The 19,823-nt window shown below is 42.9% G+C and overlaps 1 protein-coding gene across 1 annotated transcript in view; it reads right to left on the reverse strand.

The window, feature by feature from the left end:
* Window positions 1-19,665, reverse strand: part of POLR1A (RNA polymerase I subunit A) — a 148,009-nt gene extending 128,344 nt beyond the window's left edge. Inside the window, exons 1-5 of the mRNA XM_089692295.1 lie at window positions 19,510-19,665; window positions 9,032-9,236; window positions 3,792-3,941; window positions 3,543-3,650; window positions 1,821-1,906 (exon numbers count right to left, since the gene is read on the reverse strand). Coding sequence (XP_089548421.1) covers window positions 1,821-1,906; window positions 3,543-3,650; window positions 3,792-3,941; window positions 9,032-9,236; window positions 19,510-19,586 — 626 coding nt within the window. The 5' untranslated portion in view covers window positions 19,587-19,665. The remainder of the gene's footprint in view (window positions 1-1,820; window positions 1,907-3,542; window positions 3,651-3,791; window positions 3,942-9,031; window positions 9,237-19,509) is intronic.
* Window positions 19,666-19,823: the final 158 nt, after the last annotated feature.

The following is a 19,823-nucleotide window of genomic DNA, read 5'->3' on the forward strand; positions in this document are numbered from 1 at the left end:
ACTTAAAAGGTGGCAACCATCAACCACAGAACTCTCCAGCAATTCCTGAACTGAGGTGTACAAGTCTGGGAGTGGAGAGTTTGAAGTTTCTCTTGGGGAGAGATACTCTAGCTCGAGATGCATCTAGGACTAGAACCAAATATTCAAAGCAATGAGTCAGTTCTAGCTCTGATTTCTGCAGATTCAGGATGCCTCCAAACCTCTACAAGTTCTGAGTGGTAAGAACTACGTTGTTCTTTGGACACTGTGCCGACTGTTCCCAACAGCAAATGGTTGTCCAAAATGGAAATGCCCTGAGAGTAAAGAAAAGCTAGTACTGGGGCCAGCAATTTGGGAAACACCTGAGGTGCAGTAGAGAAGGCAAATGGCTGACTCCTCAGAGACTGAAAGAGGTTTATTCAGTAGGGACTGGAGAGACTTAGCACTGGGCAGAGTCTAAGGGGCTTGGAGACCGCTAAAGCCACAGGCACATCGGATACAGAACTGGGCAGGAGAGGGCATGGTAACGTGCCAGAGTCAGCAAAACATCTGAGCTATTTGGCCTGACTAGAGGTACAAGAACCTCCAGTAGAGGAGGTGGCCACATCCAACAGAGCTATTAAGAATAGCATAGAGTCTAGTAGTGGGGCCATGAGAAATCTAGAATGCAGACGTCATCTGCAGCAGTAGGCACACTAAAAGCAGCACAGTTCAAGAAAAGTGGGGCCACCCAACACAGCAGGACTAACCCCTATATTGTCTAGGATCAGCAATATTGCACCAGCATGGCAGTAAAGCAACATAGCTCAGGGTACAAGGCAAGCCCTCAGGTACTCACAAATCTAATTGGTAGCAGGTGTAGGGTTGGAAGTCCAGAGGTGACCAAATCACTGTAAGTGGGCAGCAGAAATGGATCCATCAGAGTTTTAAGTGAATCTGCAAAGCAGGAGCAGCAATAGAGTGATGCATCCTCTTTAATGTCAGGAAAGAGTGCATCACACGACACTCGACCCAGCAGATTACGCAATCAATCAGTCCCTCAGAATTGACTTTTTCCACTGTAAACTGACAAAAGTAGGAAATTCAAGGGTACTCAATGGTCCAAATATCGAAGTATCTACCAATACTCAGCCCAATCAGCACTGCAAAGACAAGCTAAGGAAAGGCCAAATCAGATAGCTGCACAGCAGACATCAACTCAAGCAGCGAGGTAGCATAAATCCTGATTAAGAAGAAAAAAAAAAAAAAAAAGAAGGGCCGTTCAGAAGATCATACTCCTAAAACTGAGGCAATCTGAAGGGTCACCCTAGGCTGGTCTAAAATGTGTTTGTGAGTGCCCAGTCCTCCTAGGACAGCAGTACAACCCAACCCTTTATGTCCTTCTCAATGGCTGAGAAAAAAATATGATTTTCATCTATGTCATTTGTATTTATTATATTTCCTTAAGGTTTCAAACAATCAAAAAACATTGATACTGAACTGCAGACAAACTGCAAAAAACTCAAACTCACACGTAAAAGGCAGGTATTATACATGCCAAAAAAGATTTGCATTTCTGTCCATCCAGTCCTAAATTTACATTACACTACCCTACATGCTGTCTGGTAGAGTAGGAGACCTGATTCTTCTTTGCTGCACTAAAAGAATATCGAACCCCACCCCAAGTCATCAAGGGTTTAACACTATGCCTGTGTAATGACATCACCTCCCAACATGTTTTCCTGCCTCGTGGGAAGAGTCAGAAATCAAAACCTAAAACTTCTAGCTATAAAATATACTGGAGAGGAGTTCTAGCATCTTTGCAGCTAAAGTTGACTCGTAGACATGTCCTTAGGTCTTACTTGCAGTTAGGGCATTTCTTTGATGCCATTTGGGTCTTCCAGAAATCTGAAATCAGTTTATTTCTGGTCACACAGATATTTTTCACCTGCAAGAAAAAAAAAAAAAAAAAAAAAAAATTAGGATTGAAAACAAAATTAGGATATAAGCACTCACTGTACAAGGAAATTTCTGCCATGTATAGAAACAGGACGAAAAAAAAATCCATCTATTAAACCAGGGCTTAAAATTTCAAGTGCTGAGCTACTAGCCAGGCCTTAGAGTTACTCGCCACCAACAAACGCACACAAACAGAGACACCTGTACACACACACACACACACACACACACACACACACACACACACACACACACACACATACACACACACACACCCACAGAACTTGTACAGAGACACATGTACACACACACAGGCACGTACAGACACGCTTACACACAGATACATGTACATACACAGAAATACACATGCACAGACACATGTACATACACACAGACATGTACACACACACACACAGAAACTTGTACACACACGTACAGAGACACATGTAGACACAAACAGGCACATACAGACACGCATACATACAGATACATGTACATACACAGAAATACACATGCTGACAAATGTACATACACAGACACATACACACAGAGACAAATGTACATGGATACAAACACACACACATGTACATGTACACACACACTCCACCCCCCCCATAAAAAGTTGCAGTACTTCGTTGTTCACTCACAGATCCGGGTACTGCACTCTAGGGGGAGGCAGAGAGCACAGCACACACTCCTTGCTTTGCTTTCACTGCGCTCAGCTATTGAACAGTCTGATGGCTCCCAGTGCCAATGACAGATCCGGCCTGAGCTCCGAGCCTGCTCAGCAAGATGGCCCTGGGGGACACACTCTCCCCCACCATAATTTCCAATCGCCATTGGCGAGCAGGCGAGTGGAAATTTCAAGCCCTGTATTAAACTGAATTCTGCAGGATTTCTTTACTTTTTCTGTGGTGTCCATTCCTGTTACATTTTATAATAAATTTTATAAATATGAGGTCACAAAATTTTTAAGGGGGCTGTAAGGAATGCTGACAACAAGGGTGCATTTACACTGCCCATACACTAAATGCTCGATTTTAGTGTGCAGGCGACAGTCAGTGTTTGGATGCAGTGAGCAGTGGAGCACAATGTGACAGTGCATTCATGTCTCATGTGTCAATGCATTAAAATGCTACATGTATGCATTTTATCGTACTTCCACCCCACCTCTGGGCTGTGCTGCAGTGCAAACAGGGCACATAGAAATTGATTGTTTTCTATGTGCCCTAGCAGTGACTGGCTTTTATCAAGTGTGGAGAAAACTCCAATCACCACCCTGTGAGAACAAGCCTTAATAACAGTGACCACTAAGAGCTGCAAGCAACTTGCATAACAGCCCCTTACAGCTCATCCCTAGTCTCCAATGACATCTGCAGCAGGTCCACAGTCTTTGACCATCTAATGTAGAAAGTCCAGTCTCTGTTTACCATAGTATTTCTAGCCCAGTATTACCATTTTCAATTGTACATTATGTGCGCCCCTTTCGTGATGTCATAGACCCCACCAGACACAACTTTTTAACCCTCCTTGGTATAATGTAAGTGCTTTACTGAAAACAGAAAAACAAACACTGCAAGAAATATATCAGCATTTTAACATTTAAAAAAAAAAGTCTCACTTACAAATGACCCAATTTTCTTCTTTGAGAAAGCTTTAAGCACTTTTCGAGTGTAAGCTTCCAACTCTTCATGAATCTCATTGCCAGTGGCAGAAGAGTTTCCTTCCAAGAACTAGGAGAAGATCGAAAACTTGTGTTTAGGTCATGTGCTCAGCTGGAATAGAATGTTCAACAATATAAAAACTAGAAACCCCTATGAAATAGAAAGGGCAATGAGTACTCTGTCACCTGTAGCCCCTCAGTGTTCACTCACCCGACTAAGAACTGCCTCCAGCTCATGAACTTCACTGAGGGCACCACATTCCAGGACCTTCAACTGACTGAGCAACAGATGAATAACGGAGCGGGGACATGTCAGAAGGTGGCAGTGAAAGCAGGAGCCCCGCACCAGAAGGTACAGTTTCTGAAAAATAAAATAACTTTAGTTCACAGAAGCTGATAATAAATTATTATTATTATACAGTATTTATAAAGCGCCAATAGTTCGCTCAGCGCTGTACATTACAATGGGGGACAGAACAATAATACAATACAATGCAAAACATGAGAGGATCGAGGGCCCTGCTCTTTCGAGCTTACAATCTAGGAGGGAGGGGATGGTGGTACAGGAGGAGAAAGCTGTGGGGGATGGAGTGCTAGGAAGAGTGGAGGAGGTCGGCAAGTTAGCAGGGGGTGGGGTAGGCTTCCCTGAAGAGGTGGGTTTTCAGGGTGCGCCTAAAGGAGAGGAGAGTAGGTGATAATCTGATGGGTTGGGGCAGGGAGTTCCAGAGGATGGGTGACACCCTGGAGAAGTCCTGGAGGCGGGCATGGGAGGAGGAGACCAGGGAACTAGAGAGAAGGAGGTCTTGTGAGGAGCGGAGTGTGCGTGCTGGGTGGTACTTGGATATTAGGTCGGTGATGTAGTTCGGGGCAGTATGGTGGACGGCTTTGTACGTCAGTGTTAGGATTTTGAATTTGATCTGTTGCGCAATCGGAAGCCAGTGGAGGGATTGGCAGAGGGGGGTGGTGTAAACGGAGCGGTTGGAAAGGTGGATGAGTCTGGCAGCCGTATTCAGGATCGACTGAAGCGGGGATAGCCAGCGGCGAGGGAGGCCAGTAAGAAGGAAGTTGCAACCAATTACAAGAGTAACAGGCTATTGTGAATGAGGGGTATCAGAATAAAATATTAACCAAGAAGCAAAGATCCTTCTGGGTACCTGTGGCCCCTCGAGTACCGGTTATGTACTATTTGCCTAAAGTACATAAGGATCCATTGAATCCTCCGGGACGCCCCATAAGTGGGATTGATTCTGTTACTGCTAGACTGGGTCGTTATATAGATACTTTTCTACAGCCGTTGGTAACTAAAACCCCTGCTTATTTGAAAGATACTACACAAGTGATTCATATTCTAAATACTTTGGATTGGAAAAATGGTTACATATTGGCTACAGCTGATGTGACTTCTTTGTATACCATCATATCACACCAATATGGAAGGGATGCAGTGGAATATTTTTTACATAGGGATGCCGACCTACCTGAATTACAATAAAAATGTATCTTACAACTTTTGGATTTTGCCATGAGCCATGATTATTTCCGGTTTAAGGGGTCTTATTACTTAGAGAAGTGTGGAGTGGCTGAGTGCAAAGCTTGCGACCAGTATGGCCAATCTTTTTATGGCCAGGTGGGACAAGGACGTCATCAATGGGGAATGTAGGCCTGAATTGGTACTTTGGAAGAGGTACATAGATGATGTTCTCCTCTTATGGAATGATGACCTTAGCGCTTTGGATAAGTTTATCAATACCCCCAATATCAATGATAGAGGTATCGTCCTTCAACTGTATATAGAGGCGTTCCCCCATTAAGATTACATATTGCCCCTAATGTTGTTGAACCCCCTAAGAAAATTATTTTTTTGGCCAAATGAAGGGATATTAACCATGCAGGAAGTGTGCTGTCTGTAGGATTAATAGTCTGAGGGGGAGAAAGGCAGTCTCTTTTACATCTAATCACACTTCCATCACATATGATATTAATTTCTTCATCTCTTGAACTTCTAAGAATGTAGTATATCTAATTCGGTGTCCATGTGGTCTACAATATGTAGGCTGCATGGTTCGTAGAATGCAAACTAGGATTAAAGAACATCTTGCCAACATACGGAAAGGTTTTCCAAATCACAGTGTGTCCAAACACTATGCTTTGTGCCAAGGGAAAAATCCTAATGGCACACGTATTTTAGCTATTGATAGGTTTACTCCTAACTGGCGTTGTAGTCATGGCAGAAGGGAGATCTCCAAATTAGAGACTCAATGGATTTACAAGTTGAAAACTATGCCCCTTTTGGCTTAAATAATGAATGGGATGTTAATGCTTTTATCAATAATAGTGGAGCATATTGTCTGAATATGGATTTCTAGCGAGATTTTTCTAGTGGGAACAAGATGTATTAAATTATACTGTTATCAGATTAAGATGTATTGAATTTTATTGATGTATGGAGGGATAATAGATGTTATTCGTATATATATGAATTGTTAACATATTTTTTTAATATTTTAGCCGCTATATTATTATTATTATTATAATAATACAGTATTTATAAAGCGCCAATGGTTCGCTCAGCACTGTACATTACAAAGGGGGACAGAACATGCGACAGAACAATACCAATACAATGCAAAACATGAGGGGATCGAGGGCCCTGCTCTTTCGAGCTTACAATCTAGGAGGGAGGGGATAGTGGTACAGGAGGAGACAGCTGTGGGGGATGGAGTGGTAGGAAGAGTGGAGGAGGTCGGCAGGTTAGCAGGGGGTGGGGTAGGCTTCCCTGAAGAGATGGGTTTTCAGGGTGCGCCTAAAGGAGAGGAGAGTAGGTGATAATCTGATGGGTTGGGGCAGGGAGTTCCAGAGGATGGGTGACACCCTGGAGAAGTCCTGGAGGCGGGCATGGGAGGAGGAGACCAGGGAACTAGAGAGAAGGAGGTCTTGTGAGGAGCGGAGTGTGCGTGCTGGGCGGTACTTGGATATGAGGTCAGTGATGTAGTACGGGGCAGTATGGTGGACAGCTTTCTACGTCAGTGTTAGGATTTTGAATTTGATCCGTTGTGCAATCGGAAGCCAGTGGAGGGATTGGCAGAGGGGGGTGGCGGCTATATGTTTTTCAACCGCAAGATGGCATGTGACTAGCCTATACATATTTTTTTAAATATTATCATTATTTCTTTCTATTGTAAGGATGTAATTCAACCACATTTTTATTTATATTATTAATGGCCGATGTTAGTTTATTGAACAACTTTGCTCCCCGGTTGTCACTCCAGTATATCTTTGTTCTGGGTCTCGATATGTAACATTTCCGCTTTGTTTCGTCATGACATCCGTTATACCGCTCAGTGTTTGTTTTCCGGTCATTGGAGCGCTGGCGATTGAGACGCACTTCCGCTTAGCGGATATTTAAAACACGATGGACGTCGCTGGCCACGCCCCTAATGATGTCTTCTTATGACGAAACAAGTAAGAGTGGAGCTACGGCTTATGATGTCATCACACCGCGCATCGTGGCCATCTTGTCGGTTGGAAACATCCTTGAATTTACATGCGGAATTCATTTAACGTTTGTAAGTGAAATATTATTACATTTTGAATTTTTTTTTCTCTTTACATATATACAACTGGGACCTATTGATCATAGTGGTTCTTTACTGCATTAATGCCATCGAGAGAATAGCAGTGGAAAAGACCTGTTCTGGACTCCTTACAAAATGTTTAACTTAAAACAAAAAGACACACAAAAAAAAAAAAAAAAAGTGAAAAGTGAACTTAGCCTTTAAGAAACAGGAAACAGAAAATCAAAGTGAGCTAGCACAGTGGGCTTCCTGGCTAGGCAATGTGGCAGGAATATGCCAATCACTTGACTGACTGACTCTTAAACTACTTGCCCTCCAGAGGATTTACCCCCCTTCCTGACCAGGCCATGTTTTGCGATATGGCACTGCGTAACTTTAACAATTGCGCGGTCATGCAACGCTGCACCCAAATGGCGGTATATATACTGGAATTATATATATATATATATATATATATATATATATATATATACACACACACACACACTGGTAATGGCAGTGATCAGCGACTTACAGCAGGACTGCGGCGGGCATTCTGACACTGGGGGAACTGACTAACTGCCACTGACATCTCCAGTGACACTAATACAGTGATCAGTGCTAATAAAAAGCACTAACACTGTACTAATGGCACTGGGCAGGAAGGGGTTAACATTTGGGGCAATCAAAGTGTTAACTGTGTGCTGTTTTACAAACTGTGCTGTGTGTGTTTTACGGTGTAAGCATGCTGGAGCCACACAAAAGGAGCCATACAAAAGCAGCATGCTGGTGCTGACAGGGGAGAGATCTGTATTACAGAAAAAGAGGCAGTTGACTAGTGCAAAACCGCCTGGAAAGTGGTTAATTGAAATCCTATGCGGAGTAATATATCAGTACAAAAGTGGATACGATATTGTATTTATTCAATCGCTTAGATCATGAAAAAGGTTGACATTGACAAGGTGAATATGTTGCGATCATACTTAGGATTTCAATTAACCACTTTCCAGGAGGTCTTGCACTAGTCAATTGCCACTTTTTCTGTGTTACAGTATTTCAGGTTTATAATCCACACTTTTACTTTAATTGAGTCGGAGATACTATTTAGATACGGTTACCGTATCAAATCTGGATGGCATCTTTTCTTTTTTGAGAGATCTGTATTGTTTACATACAGACCTCTCTCCTGTCAGTGTTCCTCGGTGATCGCCAGGTGCCAGCGGGGAATCTCCAGCCAGGACCCTTTGATCAACAGCTGTAGCAGCCAATAGTGGTGCGGGTAGGGAGGCGCATGCACCCCCTACCCGAAAATAGAAAAATCACATATATATATATATATATATATATATATATATATATATATATATATATATACACACACATGATTTTGCGCAGCCCTGCAGCAGTAGTTCTGTTATAGGGCGGTCAGGAGGCGGTTAAAACCCTTTTACAGATTGAACAGTAAATATGTATTTCAGCTGTGTATGTAACCCCTTGCCACTGCCTCCAGGTGGGTCTGAATGCCAGAAGGCTGAGGCAGTTTCCTGATCGTGTTATCCTTGGGATTGGCTGTTACAGTGGTCACATAATCGTGAGCAGCTCCTGCTGGTTCCCAATCACAAACAGTGTCTGGGAGCTGTCAGTGACAGTTTAGTCGGTGTGCTGGGAGTGCACAGTGAATGTGCTCTTAGCACAGGACCTTGGGGCCCCATAGAGGCAAATGTGCGGCAGCTGGGCATTAATTCACACCCAACCGCCACCAGCAGGAAATGGAAACCAGCACTAAAGAGTCCAGCTTTAAAATCAACACTGCTGTAATACATCAGATCCAGAATGGTGTTACATCTGTGGACAGACATCAAATGAAAATGATCAGCACTGACACAAAACCACCTACATCAAACAGCAGCGGATTATACACTGTTAATGGCAGCTCGATGTGGCCAAGGTGTCCGGGGCATTTCCGTAAATCCTGTGCACATGTAGCGCATGCTTCCTTGTTGTCTGAAGGGCCCAGAGCGAGATCGTACAGGCCGTTCACCATGGGGTTGCCCATACTGTCCATGTATTGTGGATTGGTTATGGCCTTCACACTTAGCATTCTAAAATGGAAGAAAACAACAGCCCGTCACATATACACACAAATTTATATATTAAAACACATCACAGGGGAACTTTTCTTTTTTTAAAGGACCCATCATAACAAACATAGGGGAAGTGACCACTGTTTCTGTTATCGGTTTTCAAAGATAAAAGCTGTGGGTCATCCTCATCTTTCCTGTACCACTGAATATGTCAATGACCCTGAACAAGTGCCATAGGGACCTCTTGACTTGCTTGACACAGGAGTCAAGAGGAGGATGGCAACTCAGGAACCTGCAAGCTTTCTATGTTATGAAGAACATCTACAAAATGTTAACTGTGTCTAAGTCCGGTTTTAGTGCTCTCTGTGTCCCTTTTGCAGATTTTCCCTCACTGTGGAAATTTTTTTAAAAACTACTTGTCCAAGGACTAAATCGGGGTTCCAATCTACTTGTCCCTCATGACAATCTACATTGTCTTAGAACCCCCCAAAAATTATATATACATATTGTTGTTTTTTTTTCTTTAAAGCAGAGAGTCTTGAGAATAAATTGGTGGCGTTTGCAATTTTTTATGCAACACGGTATTTGGGCAACAGTTTTTCAAAATGCAAATTTTTTTGGGGGGGAAAATACACTTTTAATTTGAATGCAAAAAACACAATACTAAAACCAATTTTTTAGTAAAATATAAAAGATGGTGTTACACTGAATAAATAGGTAACAAACTTGTCACACTTTACTATTCATAGGTAACACTTTAAAAGCCTTTACATGTTACCACTTTAGATTTACAGAAGAGGTCTGGTGCCCATGATCTGACATTCTCAGAGATGCATCACATGTGTAGGCCTATTGCTGTTTGCATGCGTGCAGGACCGACACATGCATTTGCCTTTGTGTGCGGGGACTGGGATGCTTTAAAAAAAATTTTTTTAATTATTTATTATTTAAACACTGTCGCTTTAATTTTTGCATGAAAACATCCCCAATAGGCAGTGACAGGTGTGCTTTATCGAGAGATCTGGGGTCAATGAGATCTAGAAAAGATCTGTGTGATCAAATGCTTTCCATTTTTAAAAATATCACCATTTACATCCGGAGAAACTGTAAGTGATGTATGCTTATCGCTTCCAATATCATAGAGGCGGACAGAGTGGTTCCCAACTTTGTACACTTTTATGATCAGTCGGCGGTAGAACCAGATGGTCGATTGGGTGTCCTGGTGCAACGTGACAGCCCACGGAAGGGGGGGGGGGGGGTTGTACCCTTCGCTGCTTGTAAAAGTGATCCAGTGGCTAGTTTGATGCTCGGATCTCTTTTACAAGAGAGCAGACTGTCGGCTCTAATTCTTGCTGCTTGCCCACAGCAGGGCTAAATATAAAGGAGAACCTCTTGCCCAGCACCCCGAACTGCATGTCCAAGGCATTGGGCTATAGGAATTGCACATCCATGCTTCCTGTCTAATGAAATTATCATCAGCGGACAGAGAAGTGGAAATCTGTATAAAAGAACTTCCAGAGAGCTGCAAAAACTAGACGGAGGTTCTACCTATTGTCTGTTCTATCCAAAACTGAAAAAGAAAAAAAAAAAAAAAAAAAAAAAAACCTTTTTGGCTGGACATACACTTTGAGGGTTGGTTCACACCACAGGAACTCGCTGTGCAACTTACATGCGATCCAGGTGCAGTGCGATTTCAGCCTATTCATCTAAACGGGCTGAAATTGTGCACCAAAAGCAGTGCATTACTGTACCATGCAATCCAGTGCAGGCTATTGCACTGCATTTGCGACCTGCGTTTTGGGCATCACTAAGTTAACCCTAACAACTGCTGCAGATCGTAAGTGCAGTGCTTTCTGAACACAGCGCAGGAAACGCGTATGGAATGTGGGTTTCCTGCACTGCGCTTTGATGTGAACTGGTCCTAAAGGAATGCCCAGTATCAGAGGAAGCTGTATTTAGAATACATTATCATCATATATTATAAAATATCATCACAGGGTACATGACCCTAATTCGATACAATACACCGTATTAGGCCTAATCAGGCCGTATAAAATGTACACAGGATCTCGCTGTCCGCAAGATACTCCTTGAAAAAAAAAAAAAGTGGCCCATGTATAACATAGCCTTGTACATAAACACAGAGCACTCTGATATCTGTAAAGTGAATGCAGTTACAAGGATGCTTTACCCCTTCACGCCTAAGGGTAAAACAAATCTTAACACCTAAGCACAATTTTGCAACTTTGACATGTGTTAGCAAAACTGTACATATCATCACAACTACTTCGTGTATCCAAGTGGATTATACCTTGTTTTTTTTCAGGACAAATTGGGCTTTCATTTGGTGGTAAATGGTAATGGATATCTCTTTTTTTTTATTATTACCAAAAGGAAAACTGGCCTATAATAGGTTTTTTTTTTGTTTTGTTTACTTTTTTTAAATGTAGCTGTAGTATATATTTCTTGCTACTACCATAACCTACCACCAAACAACCCAAAATAATTTCTCCTGCAACTGATAATTGCAACGATACCACGTGTGTACAGGTGAAACTCGAAAAATTAGAATATCATGCAAAAGTTCATTTATTTCAGTAATGCAACTTAAAAGGTGAAAACTAATATATGAGATAGACTCATTACATGCAAAGCAAGATAGTTCAAGCCGTGATTTGTCATAACTGTGATGATTGTGGCTTACAGCTCATAAAAACCCCAAATCCACAATCTCGGAAAATTAGAATATTGTGAAAAGGTGCAATATTCTAGGCTCAAAGTGTCCCACTCTAATCAACTAATTAAGCCATAACACCTGCAAAGGGTTCCTGAGCCTTTAAATGGTCTCTCAGTCTGGTTCAGTAGGAATCACAATCATGGGAAAGACTGCTGACCTGACAGTTGTGCAGAAAACCATCATTGACACCCTCCATAAGGAGGGAAAGCCTCAAAAGGTAATTGCAAAAGAAGTTGGATGTTCCCAAAGTGCTGTATCAAAGCACATTAATAGAAAGTTATGTGGAAGGGAAAAGTGTGGAAGAAAAAGGTGCACAAGCAGCAGGGATGACCGCAGCCTGGAGAGGATTGTCAGGAAAAGGCCATTCAAAAGTGTTGGGGACTTTCACAAGGAGTGGACTGAGGCTGGAGTCAGTGCATCAAGAGCCACCACACACAGACGGATCCTGGACATGGGCTTCAAATGTTGTATTCCTCTTGTCAAGCCACTCCTGAACAACAAACGTCAGAAGCATCTTACCTGGGCTAAAGAAAAACAGACCTGGTCTGTTACTCATTGGTCCAAAGTCCTCTTTTCTGATGAGAGCAACTTTTGCATCTCATTTGGAAACCAAGGACCCAGAGTATGGAGGAAGAATGGAGAGGCACACACTGCAAGATGCTTGAAGTCCAGTGTGAAGTTTCCACAGTCTGTGTTGATTTGGGGAGCCATGTCCTCTGCTGGTGTTGGTCCACTGTGCTTCATTAAGTCCAGGGTCAACGCAGCCGTCTACCAGGAGATTTTGGAGCACTTCATGCTTCCTTCCGCAGACGAGCTTTATGGGGATGCTGACTTCATTTTCCAGCAGGACTTGGCACCTGCCCACACTGCCAATAGCACCAAAACCTGGTTCAATGACCGTGGGATTACTGTGCTTGATTGGCCAGCAAACTCGCCTGACCTGAACCCCATAGAGAATCTATGGGGCATTGCCAAGAGAAAGATGAGAGACATGAGACCAAACAATGCAGAAGAACTGAAGGCCGCTATTGAAGCATCCTGGTCTTCCATAACACCTCAGCAGTGCCACAGGCTGATAGCTTCCATGCCACGCCGCATTGAGGCAGTAATTGCTGCAAAAGGGGCCCTGACCAAGTACTGAGTACATATGCATGCTTATACTTTTCAGAGGTCTGATATTGTTCTATGTACAATCCTTGTTTTATTGATTGCATGTAATATTCTAATTTTCTGAGATTGTGGATTTGGGGTTTTCATGAGCTGTAAGCCATAATCATCACAATTATGACAAATCACGTCTTGAACTATCTTGCTTTGCATGTAATGAGTCTATCTCATATATTAGTTTTACCTTTTAAGTTGCATTACTGAAATACATGAACTTTTGCACGATATTCTAATTTTTCGAGTTTCACCTGTATGTTAGTTGTTGTTTGTACCCATAGTACAGCCCAGAAACAATAGTGCACAATTTGCTTCTTTTTATTTATTTTTTAATTCTGCCACTAACTGGCACGGATACAAAAATTTATAAAAAAAAAAAACAAAAAACATAAAAACGCCTGACCCCCCACTCAAAAAAACCCACAAAAAACACCTGGGCCTGACCTTTGACCAAAACACTAATGCCCCATACACACAATGAGAGTATCGGACGAATGATCAGCCGTTTTTTTTCGCCTGCTAGTCTCACATCGAAAGTGAAAAGGTTACTAAAGATACAAAAATTGTCCTATGAAAGAAAAGAATTTTGAAAGTGAAGTCATGTATTGCGTTGTATTTATGTTGTATTTTCAGGCAACTACTGTACTGATTAAACGAAAATCTTACGATCTGGTATCGTACGAGAAACATTTTTGCACTCGTCCCTTTGGATATTGTGTACAGGGCATTACTCTGGAACAGACCTAGATCAAACCTTGATCTAGGTATTTTTTTATTATCTTTATTTATTCATTTATTTTATTTCTTATTTACACACACTTTTTTTTTTCTCTGAAAGGACAGAGAGAGATACATTGTACAACTGCGACAAACTGTACGTAATGTACATTTTATTATCAATAAGGGACACTTTAAAGCTTTTACAGGTCACCACTTTAGATTTACACATGAGGTCTGGTGCTAGAATTATTACGCTCAATCTGACGTTTGCAGTGATACCGCATATATGTGGCGTGATCACTGTTTATGTATGCGCACGTTGGCCTTTGCACGTGAATGCGGGGGGAAGGGGGGAACAGGGGGCACTTAAAAAAATAAATAAATAAATTAAAGGGAAAACTTTAAAAAGGAAGAAAGTAAATATTTGAATCACTTTTACTGTGATCCTGGGAAATGTAAACACCCCCTGTGACAGTAATAGGTAGTGACAGGTCCTCTTTACGGGTCTATTAGATTCCAGATCTCTCCTATGCCCTTAAAAGCTTCGAATCATACCAGGATTGGTATGATCTGATGCTTTTTACAAATCACATCAATTGTTTACAACTGGAAAACAGAAGTGACAAAATGCTCATCGCTTCCAGTTTCTTAAACCATAGAGATGATTGGGGCCGCTTCAGTTCCCGATCAGCTCTATGGTCAGCCGGCCGAAACACTGGCTGCATACTCAGGTCTCCCGATGGGCAGCGGACGTCCCCTCCTGCCACTTGTAAAAGCAATCCAGTGGCTTAACAGCTTGCTTTTACAAAACAGCCGACCGTTGGCTGATAAGAACAATAAAGGGATGATGCCTGCAGCTATAGGCCTCATCCCGGTATACCCACTCAAAGTCCAGCAACGTACCGGTCCAGAAGTGGTTAAAAGCTTTTTTTTCCCCAATATTTAATGCCATTTTGAAAAATATTACCATTTATACCATTTCCTGAGGAGCCACACTTTCGTGCTCACTCCTGAGATCAGACCACATGGGGACTTGGGTATACCACCTGCATCTACAATCACAAGCAGCCAGATATTACTACAGAAGAGAAAAAAAAACACAACACACACACACATGCGTATTGTCACAAGGCATGTTGGGACTTGAATCAGGGGATTAGCAGTGAATAAATGTGCGCTGTCCTGTGAGAAGGTTTGGGGGAAGATGCACACAGTTAAACAGGATGGGGGGGGGGGTACTGAAGAAAAAACAAAAAATATTAATCATCTGTTTTGGAGGAAATAGTTTATGATATACTAAGCTAATGAGTATACAGTGGGGATCGAAAGTTTGGGCACCCCAGCTAAATATATGTGCATAAAGAAGCCAAGGAAAGATGGAAAAATCTCCAAAAGGCATCAAATTACAGAGTAGACATTCTTATAATATGTCAACAAAAGTTAGATTTTATTTCCATCATTTACACTTTCAAAATAAGAGAAAACAAAAAAATGGCGTCTGCAAAAGTTTGGGCACCCTGCAGAGTTAATATCTTGTACTGCCCCCTTTGGCAAGTATCACAGCTTGTAAACGCTTTTTGTAGCCAGCCAAGAGTCTTTCAATTCTTGTTTGAGGTATCTTTGCCCATTCTTCCTTACAAAAGTCTTCCAGTTCTTTGAGATTTCTGGGCTGTCTGTCACGCACTGCTCTTTTAAGGTCTATCCATAGATTTTCAATTATGTTGAGGTCAGGAGATTGTGAAGGCCATGGCAAAACCTTCAGTTTACACCTCTTGATGTAATCCCCCGTGGATTTTGAGGTGTGTTTAGGATCATTATCCATTTGTAGAAGCCATCCTCTCTTTAACTTCAGCTTTTTTACAGATAGCATCAAGTTACCATCCAAAATTTGCTGAAATTTTATTGAATCCATTTTTCCTTCTACTTGTGAGATGTTCCCTGTGCCACTGGCTGCAACACAACCCCAAAGCATAATTGATCCAACCCCATGCTTAACAGTTGGACAGAGGTTCTTTTCATTAAATTCTGTGTCCCTTCTTCTCCAAACGTACCTTTGCTCATTCCGGCCAAAAAGTTCAATTTGAATCTCATCGGTCCACAGAACTTGTTTCCAAAATGCATCAGGCTTGTCTATATGTTCATTTGCAAAGTTCAAACGATGATTTTTGTGGTGAGGACGTAGAAGAGGTTTTCTTCTGATGACTCTTCCATGAAGACCATATTTGTACAAGTATCTCTTTATAGTGGAATAGTGTACCACAACTCCAGTGTCTGCCAGATCTTTCTGGAAGGATCGTGCAGTCAAACGTGGGTTTTGAATTGTTTTTCTCACAATCCTGCGAGCTGTTCTGTCTGATATTTTTCTTGGTGTTCCAGATGTTGCTTTAACTTCCACTGTTCCTGATGACTGCCATTTCCTAATTACATTCCGAACAGAGGATATTGACATCTGAAAACGCTTTGCTATCTTCTTATAGCCTTCTCCAGCTTTGTGAGCGTCAACTATTTTCAGTTTTCTAGACAACTGCTTAGAAGAACCCATGGTTCTGATTGTTGGGGCAAGGTCAGATGAGTCTGGGCATTTAAAACCTTTGAGATTGACATCACCTGGTCTTCCCAGACGATGATTGAGAACAATCCATGACACTGGCAGGTCTCAGTTTGGCAAAGGGGGCAGTGCATGCTATAAATTCTGCAGGGTGCCCAAACTTTTGCAGACGCCATTTTTTTGTTTTCTGTTATTTTGAAAGTGTAAATGATGGAAATAAAATCTAACTTTTGTTGACATATTATAAGAATGTCTAATCTGTAATTTGATGCCTTTTGGAGATTTTTCCATCTTTCCTTGGCTTCTTTATGCACATTAATACAAATTTTTAGCTGGGGTGCCCAAACTTTCGATCCCCACTGTATATTGGCTGCTGAAAAAATAGCCTTTAGTAGCACTTTAAAGAAGAATAGCACGTATGGTATAATTTTATATAGTTACATTGGTCCAATGCAACAATGTATATATCATACCCAGCAGATGGCCCAGGAAGCTGGAAATCATTGTAGTAGATTTTGCTACATCAAAGATCTCCAGTTGCTTCCAGGTCCCGTACTGAGTGGCCAAGCCTGATGCATTCTGAACACAGGAGGTCAGCCACTCAACATTTTCTGAACAATACAAAGCATTCTGATTAGATTAGGTGGAGAGGCAGGGCGGTGGCATCACATTCTCTCATTCATACACATTCACATGGGAGGGGGCAGGATCTGGGGGACCCCTTGTTAAAGGGGGCTTCCAGATCTGATAAGCCCCCTGCCCACAGATCCCCACAAACAGCAGCCAAGGTTGTGGAGAAGAGACCCTTGTCCCCCAACATGGGGACAAGGTGCTTTGGGGGGGATGGGAGGCCCCCCCTGCCCCAAGGCACCCCCCCATGTTGAGGGCATTTGGCCTGGTATGGTTCAGGAGGGAGGCGTTCACTCGTCTCCCCCCCTTTCCTGTCCTGCCGGGCTGCATGCTTGGATAAGGGTCTGGAATGGATTTTGGGGGGGACCCCCACGCCATTTTTTTTTTTTTTAATTGTGGCGTGGGAGTCCCCCTCAAAATCCATACCAGACCCGAAAAGGCTTGGTATGGATGGGAGGGGGGACCCCACACCATTTTTTATCTATTATGGTGTTGGCTTTTAAATGTAATTACCACTTTTTTTTTATTCACTATAGCTCAGAGATTCAGCTGTCACTTTCCCCCAGCTAAAAGAGAAAGTTTCTTTTTAGTTTAAAAGGTAAAAGAAACAATGCTTCCTTTAACTCGGGGGAATGTGACAGCTCTGTGAGCTATAGTAAAGAAGAAAAAAAAGACGGCAATTGCATTTAAAAATCGGCACCGACATACACTTCGTATTGTGAAAAAAATTTGTAAACCGGAGGCATTATTTTAAATGGCTTTTCATTCGTAAACTGAAAATTACGTTAACCTAGGCATTTGTAAACCGAGGTGCACGTAAGTGTGTGTATGTATGTATATCTATCTCACAGGAGGTTAGACGAAAAAAAATGGAAACGCTACACTATTTGCAGGTATGAAAGTGAGGACATGTTTTGCTTTGAAATCATTGCTTCCACTGTGTGATGAGACACCTAACTAACAGGTGGGAAGCCTCACTTCCGTCATTCACTGCGTGTGCTGCTAGTAATACGGAGTCATGTCAGAGCTTACTGAGCTTCAAAGAGCAGATTGTTGGTGCCTCTGAGAAGTTGACAATTTATTTACCGTGCCACAATGTACAGTATAAAAAGTTATGACATCATATACAGTTTCCGGGAAAATGTCGTCTGATAAGAATAAGTGCAGTCAACACAGTCAGCTGACCAAAAGAGACAAAAGGACATTGCACAGGATTGTGACCCGGAATAAGAAAACAAGTGCTGCAACAGTGACTGCAGAGCTCAATCTCAGTCTTCCAAAGCCTGTGTCCTCAAAGACTGTGCGGCAGGAACTCCAGAAGCAAAACATTGCCGAGCGAGCTGCAATTGCCAAACCACTAGTGGCCGATATTAATGCTCAGAAGAGGAGAGACTGGTGCAACACCCATAAATTGTGGACTATCGATCAATGGAAGACTGTAATATGGTTCGATGAATCCAGCTTCACACTGTTCCCAACCATCAGACATGTTTATGTGTTGCAATCACCGCCCCAAGCTTACAACCAGGACTGTCTTGTGTGAACGGTAAAGCATGGTGATGGCACAATCGTAGCCTGGTAGCGCACAACCGTAGCCTGGTGGCGCACAATCATGGTTCGGGCAGGCATATCTTGGTATTCTGCATACTCCATCATCACCTTGAAAAGTAGAATCACTGCAGTGACTATGCAGGGGCGGACTGACCATTTGGAAACTTGGGCACTGCCCGGGGTCAGTAGGGGGCCCCATGAGATGCCCCTGGTACCTTTTTCATAGACTTTTTTGAGTTTGGGCAAGGACACAGGGGCCCCATGATCCCCTATTGCCCGGGGGGCCCCATGAGTTGTCAGTCTGCCCCTTTGACTATGTGCAATTTTTGGTGCCCCTCATGGTGCAGACATCGCCTCCCAAGGACAGCACCATTTACCAAGACAATAATGCTCCAATTCACACAGCTGGTGTTGTCAATCATGGTTTGATGACCAGACCAAGTCTCGCATGTTCTCTGGGCACCGCAGTCCCCGGACCTCAATATCAAAGAGCCACTAGGGTCCATTTTGAAGACCAAGGTTCGGGTTTGTTCTCCGCCATCTCTGAGAGAACTGGAACGAGTGGTATCGGATTCCATCCTCCCAGACATATTGGTCAGTTCCAAGAAGAATTCAGGCCACCTTGGATGACAAATGCGGTTTAACGCCATATTGGGTAACGACTTATTTCAGTCTTGTACCTGGCGGTTCCATCATTTTGTCCAACCCCTGTACCGTCACCAGGTAAGAAGGGGGGGAATTGTACAAAAAAAAAGTGTTTTGCCTTGACAACTGCACTGTTGTCATGGTGACATGTAATGATGGGGGAGGTTCCAGTAGCTCGGACTATTACCCCATCACTGTGTCTATACTTCTGACAGCTGGGCCATCACATAGGAGTTCTGCAGCACACACAGCGCCCCCTAGACCACACACAGGATAGATTCCGCACCACTACTCACCTGATCTCCTCCGAAGTGAACATCACGAAGCTGACCCCCTGCAGACGCCGCCATGGTATGTCCCGGGAGAAGAGCATGACCACCCCGTACACCCCGCACCGCTCTGCCTCCCCTACACACCAACACGTGCAGGACCCGGAAGTAGAATACACCACTACTCAGCCAGGACCCGGGGGGGTGCTCAGAAATATAGTCAGTGCACAACCTACAGAATACAAATATTCAGGCTGTGTTTGGGGGGAGAGTGGAAGAAGCAGTACTGGAAGGGATGGGGAGTGGAGTGGCAGCCCATTAGTAGATGGTAGAGACAGGAT

This window comes from Staurois parvus, unplaced genomic scaffold (assembly GCF_062004578.1).
Source record: "Staurois parvus isolate SC_StPar_1 unplaced genomic scaffold, SC_StPar_1.0 ptg000581l, whole genome shotgun sequence".
NCBI classification, from domain to species: domain Eukaryota; kingdom Metazoa; phylum Chordata; class Amphibia; order Anura; family Ranidae; genus Staurois; species Staurois parvus.